The following is a 26,654-nucleotide window of genomic DNA, read 5'->3' as shown; positions in this document are numbered from 1 at the left end:
CTGTTTCAAATAAATACCTAGGATTATGTTTATTTTCTTCTAATAGGTTTGAAAAATAAGCAGATCTAGCAGCTTTTAAAGCCTCTCTGTAAGCAATTGAGCTCTCTTTCCACGAAATCCGAAATACCTCTAGTTTAGTTTTCTTCCAGTTGCGCTCCATTTTTCTGGCTGCTCTCTTAAGGGCCTGAGTGTGCTCGCTGTACCACGGCGTTGGACTATTTTCTTTAATCTTCTTTAAGCGCAACGGAGCAACTGCGTCTAAAGTGCTGGAAAAGAGAGAGTTAAACGTTTCTGTTGCAATATCGAGTTCTTCTAAGCTATCTGGGATGCTGAGATGATGAAACTGATTAGGAAGATTATTGATAAAGCAATCTTTAGTGGCAGAAGTTATAGGTCTAACGTATTTATAACACGGAGTCGGCTTTGCAGCCTTGGCTAAATGAAGTTTACATGAGACTAGATAATGATCTGAGATGTCATCGCTCTGCTGCAGAATTTCAACAGCATCAACATCTATTCCATGTGATAATATTAGATCTAGAGTATGATTACGACAATGAGTAGGTCCTGACACGTGTTGTCTAACTCCAATTGAGTTTACAATGTCTTTAAATGCCAATCCCAAAGCATCTTTTTCATTATCTACATGTATATTAAAATCACCAACAATTAGTACTTTATCTGCAGCCAATACTAAATCTGATAGAAAGTCTGCAAATTCTTTGATAAAATCTTTATGGTGCCCTGGTGGCCTGTACACAGTAGCCAGCAGAATTCTCAAATGTGATTTATCGTTTACACTATATATTTTTACATTAAGCACCAATACTTCAAAAGAAGTATATTTAAAGCTACATTACTTAGTGGTTTTGAAAATATTACTATAAATTACAGCAACACCTCCACCTTTGCCTTTCAGACGAGGTTCATTTTTATAACTGTAATCTTGTGGGGTTGACTCATTTAAAATAATGTAATCGTTTGGTTTTAGCCAGGTTTCTGTCAAACACAGCATATCAAGATTATAATCTGAAATCATATCATTAACTATAAGAGATTTTGAAGTAAGGGATCGAATATTCAGCAACCCAAGCTTTATCATTTGCTCATCTGTATTATATCTGTTTTTTATTTGTTGAACATCAATTAAATTTTTTACCTGACGTTTTTTGGATTTCCAAATTCGGGGAACAGACACAGTCTCTATATGATGATATCTAGGTGAAAGAGGCTCTATGTGATGGGATTTATCTGACCTTGGTGACGTGAGGCCGCTAGCAGACGGTCGGTTTAGCCAGTCTGTCTGCTTCCTGACCTGAGCCCCAGATTGTCATGTTTTAGCTCTAAGACTATGAGCCAAATTACTAGAGAGAAGAGCAGCACCAGCCCAGGAGGGATGGATACCATCTCTTTTCAACAGATCAGGCTTGCCCCAAAAACTTTTCCAATTGTCTATGAATTTTATATTATTCTGCGGACACCACTTCGACAGCCAACCATTCAGTGAGGCCAATCGGCTAACTATCTCATCACTCCTGCGTACAGGAAGGGGGTGGGTTTAGATGCCAGCGTTCACACTTATTCAAATGAACTGTAGTAACACAGAAATCGCACCAGAGTTCATTTTAATCTAAACAAACCTGCAAAGTGTGAACACACCATTAGTTTGGTTTTACAATCATGAAATGCATTTCAGTTTAGTTTAATTCTACACAAAATAATAATAATAATAAAACATTGATTGATTGTCCACATTGCATCATCCTCCTCATTGAAAAGGAATGATTTAAAGTAGTTTTGTCAGTGTGGTTCTTCTTCTCTGCAAACACAATCAGAAACAAAGACCCGAAAGCCTCAAGGGCAGCGTGTTCTTTCAGAACGATAGCAGGTCTAATGAATACAGATCTCGGTGTGCTTTTCTTCATAATGCCAAGCGTTACGTTTCTCGTTTTCAATGCCGGATCACATAAGCACAGATAAGGTGAGATGAGGTTAAAAGCAGCGTGCGCGCTTTACTTTCGTCAGTCTCCTCTGTGTTAACAGAAAGCTGCTGCATATGCTGAGAATCTGCTGGTGGCGTGAATCCATGAATACACACGCGTAGACGGCAACGGCCAACACATGATGAATATACAGTATGCATGTATGCATGGGTGTGACGTGTGTTTCTATGGTAGCTGAGCCTCATAGGGAATATCCACAGGATCACTGCGTTATCAAGACTGCGGTTTGGACACCAATGCTGTTTCATTTTAAAAAGGTGTAATTTCAATCACAGCGTTCTCTCAGACAAGGACTGTGCTAATAAATTGCATTGTGCTGTCTCGATTAAGATTGTAAATGTTTCAAGCTAATTATATTATTTTGGTCTTCTAGACCAAAAAGGAAAATAATACATTTAGTTCTGGTTCGCTCAGCGTTCACACGGTCATTTTTAAGACTGAAGTTACAAAACAACATAATGGCTTTTATGACATATTTTGTGACAGAACATCCAAAACAACAATGCTTTGTTCTGAACTAAATGCGCTCATTGTATGTTTATACATATGGTGGTATTTTTACCTGCTGAGACTCATAAAGAGCTTATGAAATGCAGACCCAAATGCTGTTTCATTTTAGAAAGGTGAAATTTCTGTCACAGTGTTTGTGCTACTAAATTGCATTGAGCTATCTCAAGTTGCTACAAATGAACAGGGTATTGTTTGTATTGTGAACTTATGACAGGGTAAAACGACATGACTTTATCATCAAGGTCATTAGCATTCGAAAGTCATCTGTACAATATGACATCTCTATAAATTGATACAAGTAATATTAAAAATGGAAAGGTTTTTTTTGTGACAGGGTAGATATAAGATATAAAATAAACTAGTGCTGTCAAACGATTAAAATATTTAATCGCATTAATGTCATAGTTAACTCGCGATTAATCACACATTTTTATCTATTCTAAATGTCTCTTGATTTCTTTTTGTCCCATTATTTTTTCTCATTTTAATGCTCTTATCAACATGTAAAAGTGGATCGGCTTGCTTTGTGCAAATGTTTTTTATTGAAAACAACATTAGCATATACTGTGTTCAATTTCACACTAACATTCTCACTTGGAGCAAATAATCTCTCACACAATGTAACACTGTCCATCAATAAAAGGGTGAAAGAAATACTGACGAGGTCCTGATATTGACGAGGGGGCGGAGAATTCGCATCAGCTGTGTGTGTGTGTGTGTGTGTGTTTGCATCATCAAGTGGTATTTCAGACTGGACGTGCTGCGATGATGATAGCTCAGTTCACAACGACAACACACACAGATCACTTTGGTCTCGTCAAAGGAACCATTTGGCAACTTTTTAAAAGTAAACTTTCCATTCAGAATCTTATTGGCATCCGTTTCGGCGTCTCGCGCTCGTCATCCACTCAAAACGTAACGCTAACCAACTATTTGGCCTGCTCGCGAGCCCAAACAAGTGTGTGCGGCGTGCCTGTTGTTTTGTTTCCGGTCTAGCTAGATTCGCTTGCGCTTTCAAAACGTCCTCGCGCGGCGCAAGCCATTGAAATGAATGGGTTTCACAGCGCAGCACCGCGTCCTGTTGCAAAAGCATGTGAAAAAAACCCACAAAGTTTGCTTGGCCAAAAAGACCGTTAATCGCACGATAAAAAAATTAACGCCGTTAAAATGGGTTTGCGTTAACGCCGTTAATAACGCATTTAACTGACAGCCCTAAAATAAACACATTTTGACAGTTCAATGACGGGCTCTTCAAATGATTTGGCTTCTGTACTTCTTTAATGCCCCGATACACTCACAGTGAGGTTAGTGTCGTTCTTCGCTTTGGTGTAAAATCCCGACAACTCCCGCGCGGCTGCAAGCGGTGAATATAAATATGTAAATATGTACTGCGCACTTTCCTCTCAGTAACAAAATAAACAAACACAAAAAATGACTGCGATGAGAAACCATCATTATGTGATGTGTATGTTTGCACCAGCTCTGCAATTCAGCTCTCCAGTAAAGTCATGTCACGTTTATTTATATAACACTATAAAAAATAGATTGTTTAAAAGCAAGCAGCTTTACATTATTAAACATTTAAAAAAAACTGTCAGTGTCGCTTTTAGTTAGACTTACAACTTTATTTTCTACTATAAAGCGGCTCTCCAGTGTCTTCATGTTTTTATTCGAGGGCGTCTGACTGAACAATAGAAATGAACCATGAAGATTTCCACCTCACAGAAGGCGGAGCCTCAGAGAAGGCGGAGCCTCAGAGCCACACCCACCTATGACATCATCACCGCAGACCAATGGTAGTTCAGAGGTGTTTATGTAGCTGGAGCAAACTGTTCCCGGAAAGTTAACTTTAGGAAGCTGGTTCAACACCAAATTAACCTGATTTTGTTCAAAATGACGTCAGACCAGTTCGTTCTTCAATTTAGCTTCAAGTATATTGGGGCCTTTATGTTTAAATTGACAGTTTATTGTTGTTTTAAAGTAAAAAAATATAGCAATGTGGGAATCAAAACTCACGGACTGATAAATTATAATGTTGTTATAAAAATGTAGGTTTTCATATTAATTATTTGTATGATGTAATATGGCTATTTGGATATGTAATATACTTATATTTTGTTTTAAAAACATTTTATTATTAAACATACATATATTCACATGTGAAGTAAAATAATATATAATATTTAATATAATAGTTATATATAGAATCTGTTAAGTTCTATAATATACATAATTTATATAAACATTTAAATATACGTAATATGTTATGTGAGTGTTCTATCCATAATAGTTTAAATTGAAACGATACATCTGCGTTTTGTTTTTGATATTCAATTAATATATGAAAGCTTGCACAACATTTATTGTTGAGTTTTATTGCATTCAGATGCTCAGATGTTGTGGACTCGCGGTTCTCCGTTCATCAACTGGTTGTGGAGTGACAGAGATGGATAGGGCTTTCAACAATGTTTGATGTATAGATATGTGTGTGCGCTTCTCTATACTCAATCAAACACATCTGTAATGACATTTGTGAGATAAATTATGGATGTGTGGGTTATTATAACAAGATCTTTCTTTTCCTCTGGCTGAATCTCTCAGCTTGACTGACAGCTGAGAAGGTGTCCGTGTGTGTGTGTGTGTGTCCGTCGTTCGTGTACGTGACATTGCTTGTAATGGCCGTGTTTGAGTGATTGGACAAAAGACCAGAAAGCTCATAACAGATGTTAAATATTCACATTGGTGAATTCTGTGTTTTGTGGAGTATAGAGTTAATCCCGTTTCTGATTTCAACAATCCTTCGGCATATGATAGAGGAGGAGTTGTGGGAAAAGATAAGGAAGGAGTGTGTGTGCTGATGTGATTAGAGTTGGATTGTCGTTACAGTGACCCCAAACTGGGTCAAAATGCCCCAGTCCCATCGGGTGCCAAATGTGGCCAGTAGAGGGTGCTGAAGTCTTCTGCTTTTTCTTTTTTGTATGAATTAAACTATAATGTATTTATTAGCTGGATCAATATATTATATCATGTAAACTCACATCAAGCAAGCTCATATGACTATTTATTCTGTCGAACACAAAAGGAGATGTTCAAACTGAACTTTTCCATAGCTATCAAGCTCCAAAAAATGACATGCAATCACCATAAAACTATGTAAATAAAAGTAAATATGATGCACTATTATTTCAGGTCGTTTAAAGCCATGAAAGTTTTTTTTATTTAATACTTTTATTTATCAAAGATGCATTAAATTGATCAAAAGTGACAGTAAAGACATTTATAATGTAACAAAAATGTTTTTAAAAACAAATTTCTATTAATCACAGAATTTGCATCACAAAATATGAAGCAGCACAACTGTTTTCAACATTGATAATAATCATAAATGTTTCTTGAGCATCAGATCCTCATATTAGATTGATTTCTGAAGGATCATGTGACACTGAAGACTGGAGTAATGATGCTGAAAATACAGCTTTGATCACAGGAATAAATTACACTTTACTGTATATTCACATAGAAAACAGCTCTTTTAAATTGTAATAATATTTCACAATATTAGTATTTTTACTGTAGCAAAAACGCAAAAGAGGCTTGTTTTCTTAAAGTTAAGTGTTTTTTGTTTGTTTCAGATCACTCATGCATGCACTGACAATTTTAGTCATTTTAATGATACCTCCGTTGTCATGAAGTGTTCAAGGCCAGAAAGCTCTCTATGAGTTATTAAATTGTCACATTAGTCTTTCTCTTACGCCTCAAATTGTGCAAGTATAATTGTTTTTCCGAAAGTGACTTATGACTGATTGCTGAAGACAGATTTGAGCCTCCTGGTGCCAAACGAAGCATATGCTAATAAATAAGTGATATGGGATGGAGCCGCTTGAACATAAATTTGCATAATGTCAAGAAAACCAGCAAACAAGCAGTAATCAACAGAAACCGGGACGCCCGTGGAGAGTTTGAGCGGCACACACACACTCCTGCTGTTCTCTGGCGTGCTGTCCCGATCTTTAAATAATAATATGTTTGAGTTGAAGATATTTTTATTTATTTTTTTGGTTTATATGTGACATTATATGATGTTTAAATGATATGTTGAAGCTGGAGAAGTTCCTCAGAGATTGAGTGTGTGACGCGGGAGCTGTGTGTGTTTATTGGGTTTGGTGTGTGTTACTGACAGAGAGTGCAATTCTGCTTTGTAAAATCCATAAAACAAGTAATTATTAGTGGTGCTTGGTAAGGCGAGCTGCGAACATGACCGATATCTCATTTTGCACGGCTTGTGAAGGGGTGTGCTATTACTTTTATATGCCATTTTTGCCTGGCGGACGATAAAAGAAGGAGAGTAGAGAGTCATATCCAGGGTCCAGAGTATCAGAGATTTGCAGATGGACTTGTTTGATGTGTTTTGCCAAGAAACCGCCCAAAACACTTAAACAACTGCATTACAAACACCCACAGCATCAACCGAGCATTGTGGGAAGGTTTTCATGGGCAAACATCACAAATCTAACAATCTGGAGTTTCATTGCAACATCTTAGCATCTACCCATTAGATAATGGACAACGCGGCTGCCTTGGACAGATTGTTTTGACTATTTAGTATTTTTAACATTTATTATTTTTAGAGATATTGTGTTGGCCAACCTGAGACTTTACAACAAATCATTGAAAATGGTGGGATGATTTACACTCCAGCTGAATTATGAAATAAATTACATTCACACCCATCCATCCATCCATCCATCCATCCATCCATCCATCCATCCATCCATCCATCCATCCATCCATCCATCCATCCATCCATCTATTCATCCATCCATCCATCCATCCATCCATCCATCCATCCATCCATCCATCCATCCATCCATTCATCCCTCCATCCATCCATCCATCAATCCATCCATTCATTCATCCATCCATCCATCCATCCCTCAATCCATCAATCCATCAATCCATTCATCCATCCATTAATCCATCCATCCCTCCATCCATCCCTCCATCCATCCATCCATCCACCCATCCATCCATCCATCCATCCATCCATCGCTCCATTCATCCATCCCTCCCTCCATCCATCCCTCCCTCCCTCCCTCCCTCCTTCCATTTTCTTTCCATCCCTCCATCCCTCCCTCCATCCATCCATCCATCCCTCCATCCTTCCTTTTTCTTTCCATCCCTCCATCCATCCATCCCTCCCTCCATCCATCCATCCCTCCACCCATCCATCCTTCCTTTTTCTTTCCATCCATCCATCCCTCCCTCCCTCCATCCATCCATCCATCCATCCCTCCAACCACCCACCCATCCATCCTTGCTTCCTTTTTCTTTCCATCCATCCATCCATGCTTTTTCTTTCCATCCATCCATCCATCCATCCATCTTCTTCCTTTTTCTTTCTTTCCTTTCCTTTCTATTTTCTCAATGAATATTCATGAAACGCCCTTTTTATGACTATACAACAGTTTTGCACCTGTAACATCGACATTTAGATCCAGAAATGTTCCTGTTCCCGGAACAACATTACTGTCTGTAAATTCTGTTCTACCCATTTCCCTACCCCTAAACCTAACCCTACCCATAACATAAGTTATCCCTAAATTCAGAGTGAAATGATAGGTGAATAACCCTGCTAGAAGCACCTAACCCTGGCCGTAAGCCTAAACTGTAGACCTGTCCCTCAAACCCGTTTCCCGCGGTGTGACAGTGATACCATTCATGAAGCTTCGGCCTTCACATGTTGTCCATCACTCATGATTTATTCACAAGCGATCCGTCGGCCTCCTAACTGAAATGATATTTTATATTCCACATGTGAACTCATCTAAAAACTCCTTCCGTCTTTCCGGACCAAAAACTGTATACGCTCCGATCAGGCATGACGGATGTGCTCCTCATGACCTTTAAGCCCGGGTAATCTGCATTCATTATATTCTTCAATGTGTGGTTGGGAGAAATTGAAACTATATTATCGACACGTTCTTCCGCCCAGTCTGAGGGATTTCATTTCAGTGAGGAACGATTCAGGGTCATTCTCTTCTATTTGCTAATTCTCACCGCACACACACATAATTACGCTCTAAAGTGACGGGTAATTGGTGGCATGTGTTTCAGATGCACTCTGGATATCATTTTTTATATCCAAAGAAATGATTTGACGATTGCCGTTTAAAAAAGGATAAAAGCTAGGATAAATACAGTGTGAGATTTGAGGGCCCTTGAGGAGATAATCGCTCAGCTCGGCTTTGAAAGAGTCGGTCGTTCTGTTACAATCTCCTGCTGATTATTAGCCGATTGTGGGGAAATAATTTGACTACAGTAAAGAGACATGATTGATTTATTGGACGCATTGAAAAGAGTCATTTTCAATCTGTGACTGAACAACTGATTGGTTAATAGTTTATATTTCACTTTGTGTTTGGTTTGATAAATTCATGGCCATATATTTCATGTGCAAGGTACAAAAACAGGTGCTTGTTTTTAGTTTCTTCTGTATTTCTGCTTTATAGTTGAACTGAGTTTGTTTCATAACTGAAGAACTTTGCAACATTGACACCAAAACTGAATCAACATTGAACTAAATTTGGCTGAATAACAGCACTGTTGTCTTCTGTAGAGCTGCTTTACAGCTGACTTTTATTTTGTTTTATAATTGGAAAAAAATACAACATTAATGCAACTGTTATTTTCCTGTTTATTACAGTGAATCTGCTTTGATTTCACATAAATAAAGGTGACTTGACTTCAACAAACGGTCAGTGAAAGGAAGTGTTATAGAAAATATTAAAGGGTTAGTTCACCCAAAAATGAAAATGATGTCATTATGACTCTCCCTCATGTCGTCCCAAGCCCGTCAGACCTCCGTTCATCTTCAGGACACAGTTTAAGATATTTTAGATTTAGTCCGAGAGCTTTCTGTCCCTCCATTGTAAATGTGTGTACGGTATACTGTCCTTGTCCAGAAAGGAAATAAAGACATCATCAAAGTAGTCCATGTGACATCAGTGGGTTAGTTAGAGTGTGTTGAAGCATCGAAAATACATTTTGGTCCAAAAATAACAAAAACTACGACTTTATTCAGCATTGTATTGTCTTCCGGTTCTGTTGTGGATCCGCGTTCAGTGCCGCCGCTGACGTGTGTGTGTGTGTGTGTGTGTGTGTGTGTGTGTGTGTGTGTGTGTGTGTGTATTCTGGTTCTGTTGTGGATCCGCGTTCAGTGCCGCCGCTGACGTAAGACGCTGCCGACGTGTGTCTGGTGTGTCTGGTGTGTGTATCCGCGTTCATAATAACGTTTCCATCCGCGATTATCGCATAAGCCGTATATCGATCAAGATAAAATCCGATGAGACCGATCGTATTTCATTTGAGTCGATATTCATGAAATTCAATCGAATTTTACTGTTTCCATAAGGCATTTTTCATTCGATATAAAAACGTGTGGATGGAAACCTAGCTGTTGACTAATAAATTGTTGATATATGGATGCTTTCAGTGGATCATTTGCATCTTGAAAGTGTTTGTTCTCCAAAAAATGACGTTTGAGAAGATGTTTGACGAGCCTTTTCTGTTTCTCTTCCAGATAAAGTGGAGAATGGAGAGGTGTACCAGAGACGTCGGGCTCCCAACACCGGCCACACAGAGGAACAGGAAGTGAGTGCGAAACCACAGGATCTGACGAGCCAATCAGAAAGCAGCTGGCGGCGAGTCGTTCTTCTGATCCTGGCCATCACCATTCACAACATTCCCGGTGAGTCTTTCCTCTCATGATTACTCTACATTATTACAGTCCACATGTCCCTTTCTATATAACATTTTTTAAAGCAATAAAGAATCATTGGTAACACTTTACAATAAGATTCATTAGTTAACATTAGTCTTTTCCTCTCCTGACCACGTCTCTTCAATTCCTGCATTATTCAAGTCCACATGTTCCTTTCTTTATCACATCTATAAATCAATAAAGAATCATTGGTAACACTTTACAATAAGGTTCATTAGTTAATGTATTAACTAACATGATCTAACAATGAGCAATACATTTGTTACAGTATTTATTAATCTTTGTTAATGTTAGTTAATAATAATCCAGCTGTTCATTGTTTGTTCATGTTAGTTCACAGTGCATTAACTAATGTTAACAAAACAACCTTTGATTTTAATAACGTATTAGTAAATGTTGCAATTAATATTTACTAAGATGAATAAATCCTGAAGTATTGTTCATTCTTAGTTCATGTTAACTAAGGTAGTTAACTAATTGTAAAGTCTTTGCCGAGTCTCTTTTTAATGATTGAAGATAACGTTACAATCCATCATTATTTATTTCAAGAGGAATGAGTTTATTTAGGTTTTTGTGTGCTGCTTTTCTTCCGGGTTTGAAGTCAACAGGGCCTCACAATTATTCACGAGCCTCTGTGGCCTAATCCTATGAGAAGCCACTGTCTTATAATTATTCATATCTGCATGTGACCTTTTCAAACTGTGATTTGATACCATACTGAAACACGAGCAGCTTATGTTCTGTCGCACGGCGCAAAAATACAGGTGTTTCCTCGCAATGTGACAGAGCGGTAAAAATTAACATGAAATATTTGATAATGTATGATTGCTATTGAGATTGCTAACTCCCGAGCGATACTGGTCACGACAGTAATGAAAGGCAGAGCTTTGCTTTATTACAGTTCATCTGAGTTGTTTTACGCATATCAAGTTTACCAGCTTATTAAGCACCCCCGAAAAGGCCTAAGGTGTGTATATATTTGTTTACTGTTAGTTGTGACGAGTGTTTTTTTGTAATTCGCTGTGTATGTTGATGATAATGAAAGGGAGAGGAGATCGAGTTTATGGATAAGACTTATTATACTGTGTTTATTCAGTGATTCTCTGGAGTGAAAACACGCTTCATCAATAAACATCATAAAACTCATCAGTAAAGTTTTGTCCATCGTTCGGACCGGGTCCGCTACAGCAGGCTTGTACTGATAGTGGATAAAAGCAAGGTGACAACCGTAATTAAACTAAACTATACCTGTTCTATCTCTATAGAGCATATATTCTCTGGCTCTGTGGGCATTACGTCCGACATCGTACTGAACACCATTACTGACAGTTTCAGTGCGTGAGATTGCCCTGTTTTGTTGCCGGTATGAACTCTTGAAGCTCCGCCCTCTTCTTGAAAGGGGGCGGGGAGTAGCAGCAGCTCATTTGCATTTAAAGGGACACACAAAAATGGCGTGTTTTTGCTTACCCCCCAAAAGTGGCGATTTTAACATGCTGTAAAAATGATCTGTGGGGTATTTTGAGCTAAAACTTCACATACACACTCTGGGGACATCAGAGACTTGTGTTACATCTTGTGAAATGGGAAATAATAGGTCCCGTTTAAAAAAAAACAATAAGAATGATCAGTTTTGATTTCATGCTGACTTTAATATTGGCTGTATCAAAATGAAATCTGCATTCAGAAATGGAAAATGAACAAGTCTGTCAAAGTGACGGATAATGATTATTTCTAGTTTCCCTCTCTGTGCCCCAACTGTGCTGGTTTCATGACACTTTAAAAGTCTTTTGCCTCCAGTGCTTTTCATCTACTCTTTCTTCTTTGCATTTGTACCATGCTGCCTTTATTTTCCTCTTTATCACGAGCGCTTTCGGCAGCACTTGATCACGTCTCAGTCGGCCAGTCGCCCCTCGGATGCGTTTGTTAATCATTCCAGCGCTGATCTCTTTCATCGTTCCTGAGCGACGGGCAGCATGAGTGAGGTGAATATAGATGACAGGTAGTCTGTGTGTGTGTGTGTGTGTTCATACTGTGACCCCAGCTGTCCTCAATGTCCCATCTAAAACACCTAAAATCAGGCACATTCTCTCAGAAGTCTTGACTGCCGATGGACGACCTCAGAAAAACCTCCAGCTGTGAATTCAAGAGTGCGTTTTGAGTCAATATGTGAAAGACATCACATGTTTTCCACACTTAATTACACAGTGACTTATTGCTTGTTCTTTTCAGCCTGAATGAGATTTTTTGAGCTTTCCAGCAGATTCTTCAATAAATGGACAAGCATTTTTCAGATTGAATCATCAGAATGAGACGAGATCAATAGAGCGCAGTGGTTTAAGAGGAAGGTACAAGGTCACTAAGAGAATTAACTGATAATTAGTCTCGATGGTTCATCATTGACAAATGCACCAGACCAGAGTGATCACTTGATTTGCAATCATTATATTGAAAATCTGCACACCGTTTAACAATAAATGGAATAGTTTGTTTTAATCCTGCTCCTGTTGGAGATCATTCGAATCTGCGTACTTTCCCCCTTTTTTGTTAAATCATTATATCCAACACATTTTTCATAATTGGAAAATTACCTTTAATGCGATTATAAAAGTGATTATGATAAAAATACAAACGACCACTCAAAAGTTTTGGGTCTGTACATTTAAAAAAGGAGAAATATTATACTTTGATTCGGCAATGACACATTAAATTGATCAAAAGTGACAATTACAATGTTACAAAAGATTCTGTTTCAAATAAAGGCTGTTCTTTTTGAACTTTTCATTAAAGAATCATCAAAGATTCATCAAAGAATCCAAAAAAAATTTCTCAACATCGATATCATAAATGTTTCTTGAGCATCAAATCATCATATTAGAGTGATTTCTGAAGGATCATGTGACACTGAAGACTGGAGTAATGATGCTGAAAATTCAGCTTTGATCACAGGAATAAATTACAGTTTAACATATATTCACATAGAAAACAGTTATTCTAAATTATAATACTATTTCACAATATTCCTGATTTTACTTTATTTTTTAATCAAATTAATGCAGCCTTGGTAAGCAGAAGATACTTCTTTCAAAAACATAAAAAAAAATCTTACCAACCCCAAACTTTTGAACAGTATATGCATTATTAATATTTCAAAAAATATATATTTTGTCATGTATATACTTTTACAATTTATATTATATTTTACTATTTCATGAAATTCAGATTGATATACAGGAATTCAATTCAAATTAATGAATTGAACAGAAAAAAAAGATTATTTTTGCCGAACCCTGGCGTCTGCAAGCTGAGGTTCAGAAAGTGTCACCTGTCGTGACATGTTATGCTGCTTTCTCCTCATTACTGTGGCTCATTTTCACCTTTTTACTATTCACAGCCTTGTCTATTGGGCTCTGTTAGTCACTGAGGGCGAGCGGTCTCGGTTACAGCACAGCTCAGTGTCTCTGTGCCGCTGTATTCTGTTCCTCTCATGACATGATGATGATGAGTTGACCTTTTCCCCTCCGCTCTCTGATGATCTAAAGTGCTGTTGGCCGATGTGATCTTGAAAAGGTCAGTATGATAGAAGCACAAATCCATTGTACGGTTTGCACCTTCACGTCCCTTTATTCGGCACTGTAGCTTCAGAAGATCCCTCCCAAAAGTGTCAAAAGCATTGTTAGTTCTCTTGAGTGACATTAGCAATACATTAGAGCTTTTTGAAAGGTTAAAAGGTAATGGCCTGCACTTAATTTTTTTTTTTTATTATTGTCCAGACTTACATTATAGAGACTTGACCTATAGACTTAAAAGAGAGACTTTTAATGGAAGTCTTGAGTGTTTCTACTGCACTTATCTTGGCATCTGTAGTTTAAAGGTTTTATTGAATCCTTCGAGTGCTGTATGAAATTCTCCTTTGTTACTTTCTCAAAGTCTTGATGTTGTTTTTGGGCTCTACTAGAACAGGTTGATTATTTTCCACATATTCTCCATTGTTGCGGCTCCTCTCTTCCCAGTCTGTCAGTAACGCTCTGTTTAGTTCCTGTCTCTATGAAGCCCCTCCTTCTGAAAAGCACACTGTGCTCTGATTGGTCGGCTGGATCAGTGTGTTGTGATTGGTCGAGCGCTTCGAGTGTGTTTGGGAAATGTCCCACCCCTAATTACCATAACCACCAGTTTAAACACACTACTAACTAACTCAACCAGGCCCCGCCCATTTATTCTGCGCATTAATTATTTAAATGAGGAATATTGTGTCGTGTTCGTTCAAGAAAACTCAAGACTACAATGGAGGGGTTTCAGAGAGTTGATATAGAGAATCATTTTTTAACTTTTCAGAGCTTTTTCATGCTCAAACAGCAACATTACACACTGAAGAAAGGTAAACATGTACAAAAAACACAATATAGGACCCCTTTAAAATCAAAAGTAGTATCTGTTAATATTATTTAATGGATTTGAGCTCACATGAAATAATAACGAACATATGTATTTTTTATTAACTAATGTGTACATAGATTTATAAATACTGTAACAAATGCTTTGCTCATAATGGGAGCTTATTGTAAAGTATTACACCTTATTTTTTAGATGCATGTAATATTGCATATTTTATCCATTTTAATATCCCATACATTAAAGGTGACCTATAATTCAAAATTGAATTTACCTTGGTATAGTCAAATAACAAGAGTTCAGTGCATGGACATGACATAGAGTGAATCTCAAACTGGACTGTTTTCGCGTTCTCATTTAATTCACGTTTATGAAAAACACCCCTGAAAAACGGTCGGTTCTCCACACAATACCGACTGTGACGCAATAGTCGGGATCATTAATATGTACGCCTCCAAATATTTGCATAATGCCAGCCCTCAATGCCAGGCGGAACTGCGCAGCCGAAGCATGGCAGTTGCTCAGTGTGGATGTACACATGAACACAAAAGTATTTTTTAGTTCCTTCATCTGAGCCTCTGAAGAAACAATGGGTTAATTTTATTTTCTCTGGAAATTTCCAAACATTTCACCGAGTGTTTCCTCAACTTGGGCCAATACAGAGCTGGCCTCGGATCGAGCTACCAAGCAACACTTTCTGATGTGTAATTGTTCGAGTTCAGACAGGTAATCTTTCTCTCAAAATCGTTCAATACTGTTTATGCATCAGTAAGTCAAGCCAGTGACTAAAATATCAGCTTCACATCGTTTCTTTTAGTAGGATGAAAATAATCGTATTTAAATTGTGAACAAATTATATACAGAAAGCGATCAAAGAACAATCTTTCCACAGCGCGAGTTTATCTGGACACTTGCCAAACTCGTTATGAAATCAATGACGCACGTTACTGCACAACGAAGCTCTTACTGTATTTACATCATCGTGTTTGCATTGGTGAAAGCATTAGAGAGAGTGCAGAAACTGCTTTGCAATGATAAGATCTTCAGTCTCGCGATCAACAGACTGTCCTCTGCTCAATGCTCATCACGGCAACATTTTATGTGATGGGAATAGATCTAAATACTTTAAAAACATCTCACGATTCGTTAATCTCGATAGCTGTTATAGTAAAAACTTATAATAGCAGTAGTAAAAGTATTCGGGAGAGAGTTTCACATGTAATGCGTTGCTATTTCATATGCAAGCATGTCAGCCAATCACAGCAGTGGCCGCGGTTACACTGAATCCCACAGCCAATCACAGCAGTGGCCGCGGTTACACTGAATCCCACAGCCAATCACAGCAGTGGCCGCGGTTACACTGAATCCCACAGCCAATCACAGCAGTGGCCGCGGTTACACTGAATCCCACAGCAGCCAATCACAGCAGTGGCCGCGGTTACACTGAATCCCACAGAGACACGCCCCTTCAAACAGAGTGTTCAAATCAGAGGCTAAAAGCAGGCTAGGAAAAATGCCATTTATTTCTAAATTATGAATATTTTTTATCTAAAAAACATACTAACATTATAAGGGTAACCCAGGAAACATTATAAAATAATAAAAAAAAACATTCTAGGGCACCTTTAAATTTTGTGTCTCAGCAAAATGATAATTTGATCAATCCTTCATCTAAAACCTCAGCTGATCTGTTCACTTCTACAAAAGCCCAAACCACATATGAATATCCACGCTGGCGTCCCACAGCATCATTATTAGCACTTCATGCTTTGTAAAAGCCATTGGAAAGGCAGCTTGACAGTCATTCTGGATATTTATTTCCACAGTGTGGAGCCTCAAAAATTGCAGGAAGTGTGTCTTAGCAAAGTCAGTAAATGAACCATCACCCGTGGCAGAGTTTAAATGCGGTCTTTCTGTTTTCATTGTCCGCGGTTTTAAAGTGCTTTAATGTAATTTATTGCAATTTTCTTCTCTGAAAGATGATTCTGACTGGAATTGCCTGTGCATTTTCATTCAGCATCTAGGACAGGTGTTTAAGAGACCACAAAGGAAAGTACATAAAGTAAATCCTACACCCTTCACTGTGGCGAATACAGCCAAAATAAAAATAGACGCATGTAAAAAGCATCCATTTTTTTGTTTACTTGATTATCCTTTCATTTTTTTTTTAAGAGAATCAAATATGATCATCAGGCTTTTGAGGACGATTTATTAGTTCATCTCTTAATCATCATTGTATTGCATTGCATTATATGTTTTAAAGCTTTGATTATGAAACTAAGCATTTAAATATCAACTTACTAAGACATATTTTTGGTTGATATTGATATTACATTACAAGCATCAGAATTTCATCACTTGTTGTCCATATAAATATCAGCATCTACAGCAAATTACATATTTTTGCTCAGTTTGAGCTGTTTTTTTCCTCCATATTCTTATTATATAAGCCATAAAAGCCTAATGTTTTAAATATGACACACAACATAATACTTTAATAACTGCATTTAAATAAGGTGAGGTTATCTTGCGGCCCTCCTAGTGTTTTACTTTACTTTCAGTTGAGAGCCAATTTCATTCAGCGCTTCCTTAGACTTTGAAACTATTCCTTTAAGAGCATCATCATCCCGACCCGTCGACCGTGACTGGACCAGAGTTGTAGCCCATGATATCGTGACTGACCACCCATTACTTTCTCCAATAAAGTGTTCAGTGTTCATGTCTTGTCAGCTTTGCAGCGTGTGAGAAAACAGCACATGAGCCGCTCACTACTTCCTTATTAGCAGGAGCTTTCATCTTCTGCTTTGTCACATCAAAGATAGAAAGCACTCCAAAGAGAATAAAAGAGAGGAATCTGTCCTTGAGGGATCCTGGGATGTGCTATTAGGATCAGAAAGAGATGTTTGGAGGTTTTTGGATGTCCGAGCTCTTCCTCGGCTCTTTGTCGGCCCTTCTAACCTCAGATCTTGATTGTAAAGCCACAAGGTTTTACTGACATGTTAATGAAGCTCTGAAAATGCACTTTGGGGGAAATAACAACACATGTGGATTTACTTTTTTGCTGGAGTCTGGATGCTTGATAAGGTTGAGTGTTTCTGCTTTCTGATGGCACGGCGCAGGGCTTTGCTTGACTGATTCCTCCGGTGGTTTCATTAGGTTTCATTGCTGGTTCTTTAGCAGCGGTCAAACCCAGCAGGCTTTGTGGAGCCTCGCCGTTTCTTCCACCCTTTTCTGCTTTCTTTCTCTCCCAGAGGTCTGTTTTTCTACGGAAACAAAGAGAAATGTGCCACTTTGAACAGTGAGTCTGTGCTTCTTGGACCTGCTGTGTGAGACGGGTTAAAACGCTTGCATGAAGCATCATCTCGCCTGCATTTAAGATTTATGTATTTGAATTGCGGAGAAAATTTCCATCCATTTGAATTACACAGTTTTAACATCAACTAATAAACTTAGGTTGTGTTTACTCTTGCAGTTTGGTTATTTTGCTCTAAATGATACATTTAGTCCTGGTTTGCTTAGTGTTCATTTTTAACTCTGAACCGAAAGACACAAAACAAATGGCTTTAAAGGGACACTATGCAGGAATTCAGTTTTTGTCAAACAGCGAACCCTAGAGTCGCTGTGGAGGACTTGTATTTAACGTTACTGTCGTAAATACCACTCACGCAGAGCGTGACATGGCGTCATACATGCCAACATTTGGTATTTAAAATCTGGGAGATTTCTCCGGGGGGGGGGGGGTTTATGTTTTTTTTTTGGGGGGGTTGGGGTAAATGTACAACTTGTAACGACTGGAAATAAGGTGTGGCCCCTTTAAGAGCTGTGCGCTCCCTGTTGAACTGTCGGCAGTATTTTATTGTATGTGCCTTGGGCCTCGAACACCCCTTTTACTGTCTATGCGAACACCCCATGTATGCGGGTAATTTCTGTTTTGATCTTATTTTGTTTATTAAAGGAGCTGTATGTAAGAAATTTATTTCAATTGATCATAAAATGGCCCTGATATGTCACTAGACATTAAGAAATCATGTTCATTTCAAATACTTATATCACTGACAACAGTAGTCCTGCCAGGATATTGTCATTTAAAAAGTGAAGTTGCAGCCCTCAACTGATGTTGATGTTGTCATGTTGTGTTTTGGTCTGATGCTCCACCCTCCACCTATCTACCAATCACAAAGTCAGTAGTGTTGCGGGATCCGGGTTGCCAGCTCTGCTCTAGTTACCACTTCTTGGAGCAGACTACGTTCCTGCTGGATCCTGCAGCCTATCTGGCAACCTCGAGTCAGGGAGGAGGGGGAGGGGATACACCGCTCTACAGTCATTTGAAAGTGATTGCAGTACCAGTTTTGGCCACAATCTTACATACAGCTCCTTTAAGTAACGATGTGGACGGTAGAACCTGTGACAGACAGTTAGGCTACACGAGTTCGATTTGGGAATAAAGTGCGAGTTGTGAGATGCCAATCGCCTCCGTGAGTCTGTCTGGCCTCTGCATGCAATAACTTCAGTTGTGAGCTAACTTATCCCTAATCTTCCTGAAGCAACGCGTTACAAACTGTACTTCAGTTTCATTGCGGGGACACCACCTTCAACTGCCATCATGTCTATCGACTCGCTTTCGGGTTAAAATTTTCCGCGACTGCGCAACTGGGTTATAGGTTGCCAGGTTGAGGTGACAAACGGGTTAAAACTGTAAATGGTCTGTGGATTGTGTGAATATAATGCATTTAATACAATCTGGCAACTGGTCAACATTAGACAAACATACTGGTCCGATTATTCATAAAGGAGTTTGGGCCATGCAAATTACGGGAGTTTCCCGGGAAAAATAACAAACCGGGAGGGGTCCGGGAGATAGGGCTAAAAAACGGGAGAAACCCGGGAAAAACGGGAGTGTTGACAGGTATGCATGGCGTGACGTGTTACATAGTATACAATGGTACATTTTGTTTAATTTGTCGTTTAATGAGATCTAATATATCTTGTTAGTGGTGAGAATTTTCGCGTGATTAAATACATAGATCCGGCTATTATCCCCATGTACTTTAATGGTCCAGTGGCAGAACTTTTGCCAAGCGTGTCAGAGGTTCTGGGCTCTAATCCGCACTAAGAAGTAGGGCTGGGCGATATATCGCATCACATTGTTATGCGCATCTCGTCAGTAAAGCCGGTTCCTTGATTAGTAGTAAATCGCCTTCACCTGCTTTCATATGGAGCGGCATTTACTACAAAGAGCCGTAGTTAACTGACAAGCTGAGCCATATCGCATTAATATCGCGGGCGATACCGGCTTTACTGACGAGATGCGCATAACAATGTGATGCGATAAATCGCCCAGCCCTACTAAGAAGTATAGTTTTTTTTCCTCATCAAAACCGATTGTTTATTAGTGGTTGTATATCAAGCAGGGACACGCTTTTTTGTGCATTAGGTTTTGTGATTTCACCGTAACAAATATAGAGAGTCTCTCCGCAACGGATTGAAGCGCGCGTCCGTGTGAAGACTGTGTGCGTCACAACAGAACACTGTATCCGCGCCACTGATCGCAGCGGCAACGAGCACTTTGGTCACTTAATTTCAAAAACAACGCATTTCAGATCGCCTCTTATTTAAAAAAACGAACTAAATGAATGCTCTACTAGAGTTGACTGGAGAGACGGCCACCATTCAACCCGAAATAAGTCATATAACCATTTCAATAACTCTGAAGCTGTTCAGTTAAAGGATTAGTTCACTTTAAAAAAAACTTTTGCTGATAGTTTACTCACCCCCATGTCATCCAAGATGTCCATGTCTTTCTTTCTTCAGTCGAAAAGAAATTAATGTTTTTGATGAAAACATTCCAGGATTTTTCTCCATATAATGCACTTTGCTGGGCCCCAAACGGTTCAAGGTCTAAATGACCGTTTCAGTGCAGCTTTAAACGATACCAGACGATGAATAAGGGTCTTATCTAGCGAAACGATCGGTCATTTCAAAAATAAATAAAAAAGTTAAAGTTTTATAGGCACAAATGCTCGCCTTGCGAACTCTCCTGTTCGAACTCGTTCATCATTTTGATGAACGAGTCAATGACTCGAAAAAAGATTCGTTCATTCCTGGAATGTTTTCATCAAAAACATTAATTTCTTTTCGACTGAAGAAAGAAAGCCATGGACATCTTGGATGACATGGGGGTGAGTAAATTATCAGCAAAAGTTTTTTTTAAAGTGAACTAATCCTTTCAGTTAAGCTAAAAAAACTGCATAGTGTCCCTTTAATGAGTGCTGTATAACTATATGGACGAAACTTACCAAACCTCTGAAACAATGCTGTGTTTTGGCTAAATGCGCTCATTGTATGTTTGTACATGGTATTTTTTACCAGCTGAGAAGCACAAAGAGCTGTGTAAAAGAGTCAAAACGGCACCAGTAATTCCTCCGTTACACACAAACGCAGATCTGCTGCAAGGAGACGCGGTTCTGACGCCTGAACTGAACTATAATGAGCAACACCTCGACTATCACGATTCTGTCCTTTTTAGGGTCACATCTTGTGACATCACGTCCTGTTTTTGGTGCGTTTAGATGTCTTTGGTCCGTGTTCCCTTCATATTTTAGTCGAACCGCACCAGAGTTCATCTAGAGGTGGACCGAGACCCCCTGAAAGGGTTCGGTCTGTCTTGTTTCCCTGGTTTTGTGTTGTGGGACTTTTATTTTGAAGTGCATTTCCTGGTCCCCTTGTTTCAGTGTTTCATCCCGTGTCATTTGTTCCTGTTTCCTTTGTTTCCATTGCTGTGTTGTTTGTTCCCATAATTATCCTTGTGTGTTGCCATGGCTACCATTGTTTGTTTCTATGACGATTAATCATCTCCACCTGTCTCTTGTTATCTCCTCTGTTTATTTATTCCCCTGCTTTTCAGTCTTTGTTGGTCGTCGTTGTCTTCATCAAAATATATCTCTTATTATTATTTAATGGACCTGAACTAACATGAACTAACAATGAAATGGTGTATTATTATTAACCAACAATAACAAAGATTAATAAATTCTGTAACAAATGTATTGCTCATTGTTAAAGTTTGTTAATGTATCAACATGAACTAATGTGTTACCAATCAAAATCCATCATATTTAGTTTATCCATCCATTTCCAAATGGATAGAAAATTGTATGTGCAATTAAATCAGGCTTTTTTTTTTTTTTTTTTTTTTGAGTATTTTGATGTCCTAGTTATAGGCTACCATTGACTTGGGCCTTTTATTACCATTGCTACAATGGAGAAGATTGTGTTAAAACATCTGCAGACTTTTATTCACAGTGTAGAGGTCAAATGTCTGCAGAACTAAATTGCGTCCATGCTAAATGTCACTGGACTGAAGACAGCAGAACACACACTGGTAAGCGTCTGAGGAGTGTGTTTTTGTCCTCAGGGAAGACCTGCCGTAACCTCTGTCATCCGCTAAAGCTTCTTCTGTCAGGACGTAATTACAGTGTTTGCAGCGCTCTATTGATATTCCTCATACAGTACGTTCTGTAAAAATGCAATTAATTCAGCCTGAACCACTTACCGTACAGACTCCATTCACTCTAGATCAGATTAGTTCAGTCTTGTGTGATTTCAGAAAATCTCTAATTAACTTAAAGCTGCAGTCCGTAGCTTTTTGTGGTTAAAAATGATCCAAAATACATTTTTGAGCAAATACATAACCAGCCAGTGTTCAGAACTCTCTGCTTGCCGTAGCTCGATTCAAAACGGTAAGCTTGTAATAATGTTTTTAATTCCAGTGGTACTGGTGGATTTCCACCATGTCTTTGCGTCATTACGTCATATCTGTACACACACATCTGTACACACACATCTGTACACATAAAGAAGAGTCTCGGCTAGTAGGCTATGAGTGTGAGGATGCTGGAGGAGGAGATTTATAGTCTTTTCTCACAGCACTTGATATAATCAAACTTATTAATTTGATGGCGGATCCAGTAAGGTTCAAACGACTATCACCAGTGACAACAGGAGATTCACCCGCTGTAAAATGCAAAAGACTTTGGCCAAATACAAAAGAGACTGCGACCGGCCCATGCGAAAATAAGGATAATATCTCAAGGACATTAAATGTAGTCACTCAATGCTGACATTGTTAACATTAACAATTTGAGAACAAAGTATAATATGCACGGTTTTACGTGATATGATAACTTATAAGCGATTGTTAGATTTAATCAGCGCGATTTACTGCAATGTCAGAACCAGAACAAATGTGGATGTTTCTTACTTGTTCAGATTACATTTTCCAGTGAAAATTATTATGTTGATCATACTTCCAAAAAGTATAATCTGTGATTCTGAATGCCAGTATCCACACCGGCGGTGACTGACACACACACACTCTCCTCAAACACTGTGTTCATCCGCGCTGTGCCGCGCCGAGGCACAACTCACGTAAAGTTGATAATTCCGAGAATGACTGCAATTGCAGATTTCCAACAGAGATGGCGACAGAGGAAAAACTGCGGACTGCAGCTTTAAAAATGCATTTAAATGCAACAAACAGCATTTTAACAGCTTTTACAATAAAACTAAAATAATTTTCTTGGAGTTAGGGCTGGGTGGTATGACGATATATATCGTGACCACGGTATAAAATGTCTATCGTTAGAGATTTTGCCATATCGTGTAAATTGCGATATGTAAATATAGCACTATTGACACTTCAGAGTGATGAAATGCAGAAATGAGAATATAAAGAGCGGGACATGCTTGATGTTAAAAAGAGATTTAAGCGCAATATAATATAAAATAGTTGCAAGTGCAATATATCCTGAAAAGGAACAAAAAAAAGTGTTATTCAGCACACAAATCAGTGAACAGAACTCAATGCGGTCACACACACTTACTTAAACACAGCATAAGCCACGTCTCTCAGCATGCGATCGCCAATTCTGTTCTCTTTCGCGTCTTAGTGTGCTTGAATGGTCGAATACACGTGCAATAATGTCAATGTCCATCATGTGGAGTTTTCATCTAAACACAGCAGTTATATCTTCAGGGAAAGTAAAGAGTTGGGTGTAAACCGGATATGTATCAGTATAATGAATCGGTGTGTTTGGTCTTAAAGTGACAGCAGCCTAATAAACCCGCTGCTCTGTGTCATTAATGTGAATCAAACAAGAGAAAATTACTTACGGCTCTTGACTGAATAACATTTTTAGCTTTTTTAACTTTAATAAGAATACATTTATATTTAATTAACCCTCTAGGCGCCACAGTCGAGTTTACTCGACAAGATGCGGCACTGAATAAAACATCCGATTTTGTCAAAATGGGTGTCAAATTTTGTTCGACCTCCCCTCCACTGGATGGCAGACATGTCATACTTCATCCCCGACTCAAAAAAATGCATTGAATCAGTGCGATCGAAAGCGGAGCTAGTGTTCCAGTGAGCCATTGGGCCACTGGGTATGTTAGACGAGGTCGAAGTATTCATAGGACAGTTATGAGGCAACGTGGAGGCAGAGTGAGGAGTCGCAATGACAGATCTGGCCGCGCTGCTCGTATCATCTCACTCACGATCCGTGCCTTGCCGTGGCGAGTGAGCGTTTAAACTAAACAGGTCTTGTCCACTTGTGTTTGTATGTCATATGAATAATATATATGTGCCCCATACATGGAATCAGAGTGCCTACTGTATGTAGTAAATGGAGAATCTCTACAGCAAAAGGCCAACCACTACATGCATTCGGTTTGTTTCTACCATTTATTAGTAATGATTTACACAGTTTGTTTACTACTTACTATATACCTGAGCATTCAGTATTGTGCAATATAGCATACAGAAGGTGATGGACATTTTGGGGGGAAAAAAGTGCTGCATTTGATCATTTAAACATGTGACTTTTCATGAAAATTCTATAATCCAAGATTGCCGCCACCATATGACGTCATAATATGCAAATTAGATGGGAAAATGTAATCCCTACATAAACTTTGGGTCATCCTTAATATTTCTCTAATTTACAGAAAGTCTCTATCTTTTATCACTTTTAAGATATAGACTTTTGAAATTAAGATGTCAAAATCGAACGTTTTAGGAAAAAACCTCTGGCGCCTAAAGGGTTAATACAGTGAAGACTATGCATCATTTTATTCATTACATTTCTGAACTAATTCTAACTACGCGTTAAACTACGCTTCTTTTTTCTTATTTTTATTAACAAAAATGAGATAAAATAACACAAAATAACTATATGTGATATATATCGTTATTTTGAAATAAAATGAATTAAGAATTTGGTCATATCGCCCACACTCACTTGCAGGTAAAGACACTTTCCCCCTCAAAGGCAGGCTTACCCTGATCCTGTGTGCAGACTGATAGCAGCTGAAGTGAAGCACAGGAAAAAACGTCCACACTAACATCACAAGTCATTTTCCGTGAGAGTGGCGAGTGGAACGGAGAGCAGCTGCAATCCTGTGAAACAGTCATATATGGAGAATGTGTCTGAGAAGACCTAGACCACTTATAATGGCACATTTCAGGGTTTATGCTTCAAGTCACCATAATATCAAAATTGACAATTCTGTTTTTTTTTTTAAATGCAATATTGCAGTATTTATTATAAATGATTTATCCGTGCACATCATTATTGTTTTAAATTCATGTTCCTGGTAATCTTGAATCAGAATAACTTCTTCTTGCAGCATCTCTTCTCTTCTCTGATGATGTGGGCGGGGCTATAACCTGTCACTCACATGAGATCAGCCAATAGCAAACCACAACCATCCAATCAATTCCCCACGGACACAATCAAGCCCCGCCCACATTTGTTCTTGTTCAAGAAGCGTTTCACTCGGATACACATCACAATTAATAAGGAAGAAAAGACGAGCGCAACTTCCACTTCATGCCGGCTTTAAAGCAAATAGTTTCACAATTAATTTTATAATGGAGTCACATACAGTATATTGGCTATTAAACAAAGTTAAACACAATGGAAAGATATAAACAGTTAGCTTAAATGCGTCATTCCTATTCTTCTTGTTGAAATCTTTTTTTACTTGGATTACACAATATGACATTTTTAGGGTCATTAAATTAAAACTTCTATAAAATGGTCAAAAAAAACATAAACCAACATAAAAACATGAACCTGGCACATGTGTCGTAAAGCTTATTTTAAAAAGGTTTCTGTTTTTATTTTCTTGGACACTCTTCTGAACCATTTCACCGTTTCAGGTTTAGTGGATTTAAGTGGAGTTTAGTGTAGTCTCAATGTTTCTGTGCGTCACTAGAGTGTGTTTCAGCTGTAAAGCACTCTGCCCACTTTTACATCCACTTATGTTAACTCTTCTTTATTCGACATCTATTCTTTAAGCAAGCTAATGTATGCGGCAGTCACATGCTTCGTCCTGAACTTCGTTACGACAAGATTCAGATCTTAGGTTGAATGCATGCATGCATAAATGTCAACTCCCAGAATGCTCTCTGTTATCTTTCTGCTGTCACAGCAGACTCAAAGGATTTGGGTTTTTTAATGTTTAAAAGAAGTCTCTTCTTCTCAACAAAGCTGCATTTAATTGATCAAAATACTGTAAAATAGCTGTTTTCTATGTGAATATATGTTAAACTGTAATTTATTCCTGTGATCAAAGCTGAATTTTCAGCATCATTACAGTCTTCAGTGTCACATGATCCTTCAGAAATCACTCTAATATCAGACTGATCTCATGAAATGGCGTATGTATGACACGCCAATTCGTATTTCCATTTTTGGCGTGCTATCAACACGCATAATCGCTTTTCAGCGTGTTTATCAACGCCTTTGACTTAACGTTATATTACTGTATTATGCATATATAAATATATGACCTACCCCAACCCCGTCCCTAAACCTACCCGTCACTGGGGTTAATACCATTTATGAGTCTTCCCCTACCATCCTAGGAAAAGAAATATCGCTCCACAGATGTAGATATAGATTTTGCTT

The 26,654-nt window shown here is 38.4% G+C and overlaps 1 protein-coding gene and 1 long non-coding RNA gene across 2 annotated transcripts in view; both read left to right on the top strand.

Annotated features, from left to right (window-relative positions):
• LOC130071350 (zinc transporter ZIP11) overlaps positions 1-26,654 on the top strand; it is a 178,440-nt gene that overhangs the window by 112,577 nt on the left and 39,209 nt on the right. Inside the window, exon 6 of the mRNA XM_056236092.1 lies at positions 10,093-10,260. Coding sequence (XP_056092067.1) covers positions 10,093-10,260 — 168 coding nt within the window. The remainder of the gene's footprint in view (positions 1-10,092; positions 10,261-26,654) is intronic.
• On the top strand, positions 19,640-20,272 carry LOC130071351 (uncharacterized). Its single transcript, XR_008803996.1, has 2 exons — positions 19,640-19,798; positions 20,042-20,272. It is a non-coding gene; the product is annotated as an uncharacterized LOC130071351 (long non-coding RNA).

This window comes from Rhinichthys klamathensis, unplaced genomic scaffold, assembly GCF_029890125.1.
Source record: "Rhinichthys klamathensis goyatoka isolate OS25496 unplaced genomic scaffold, OSU_Roscu_1.1 h1tg000438l_1, whole genome shotgun sequence".
Lineage (NCBI taxonomy): Eukaryota > Metazoa > Chordata > Actinopteri > Cypriniformes > Leuciscidae > Rhinichthys > Rhinichthys klamathensis.
This window is presented reverse-complemented; position numbering and strand designations above follow the sequence as displayed.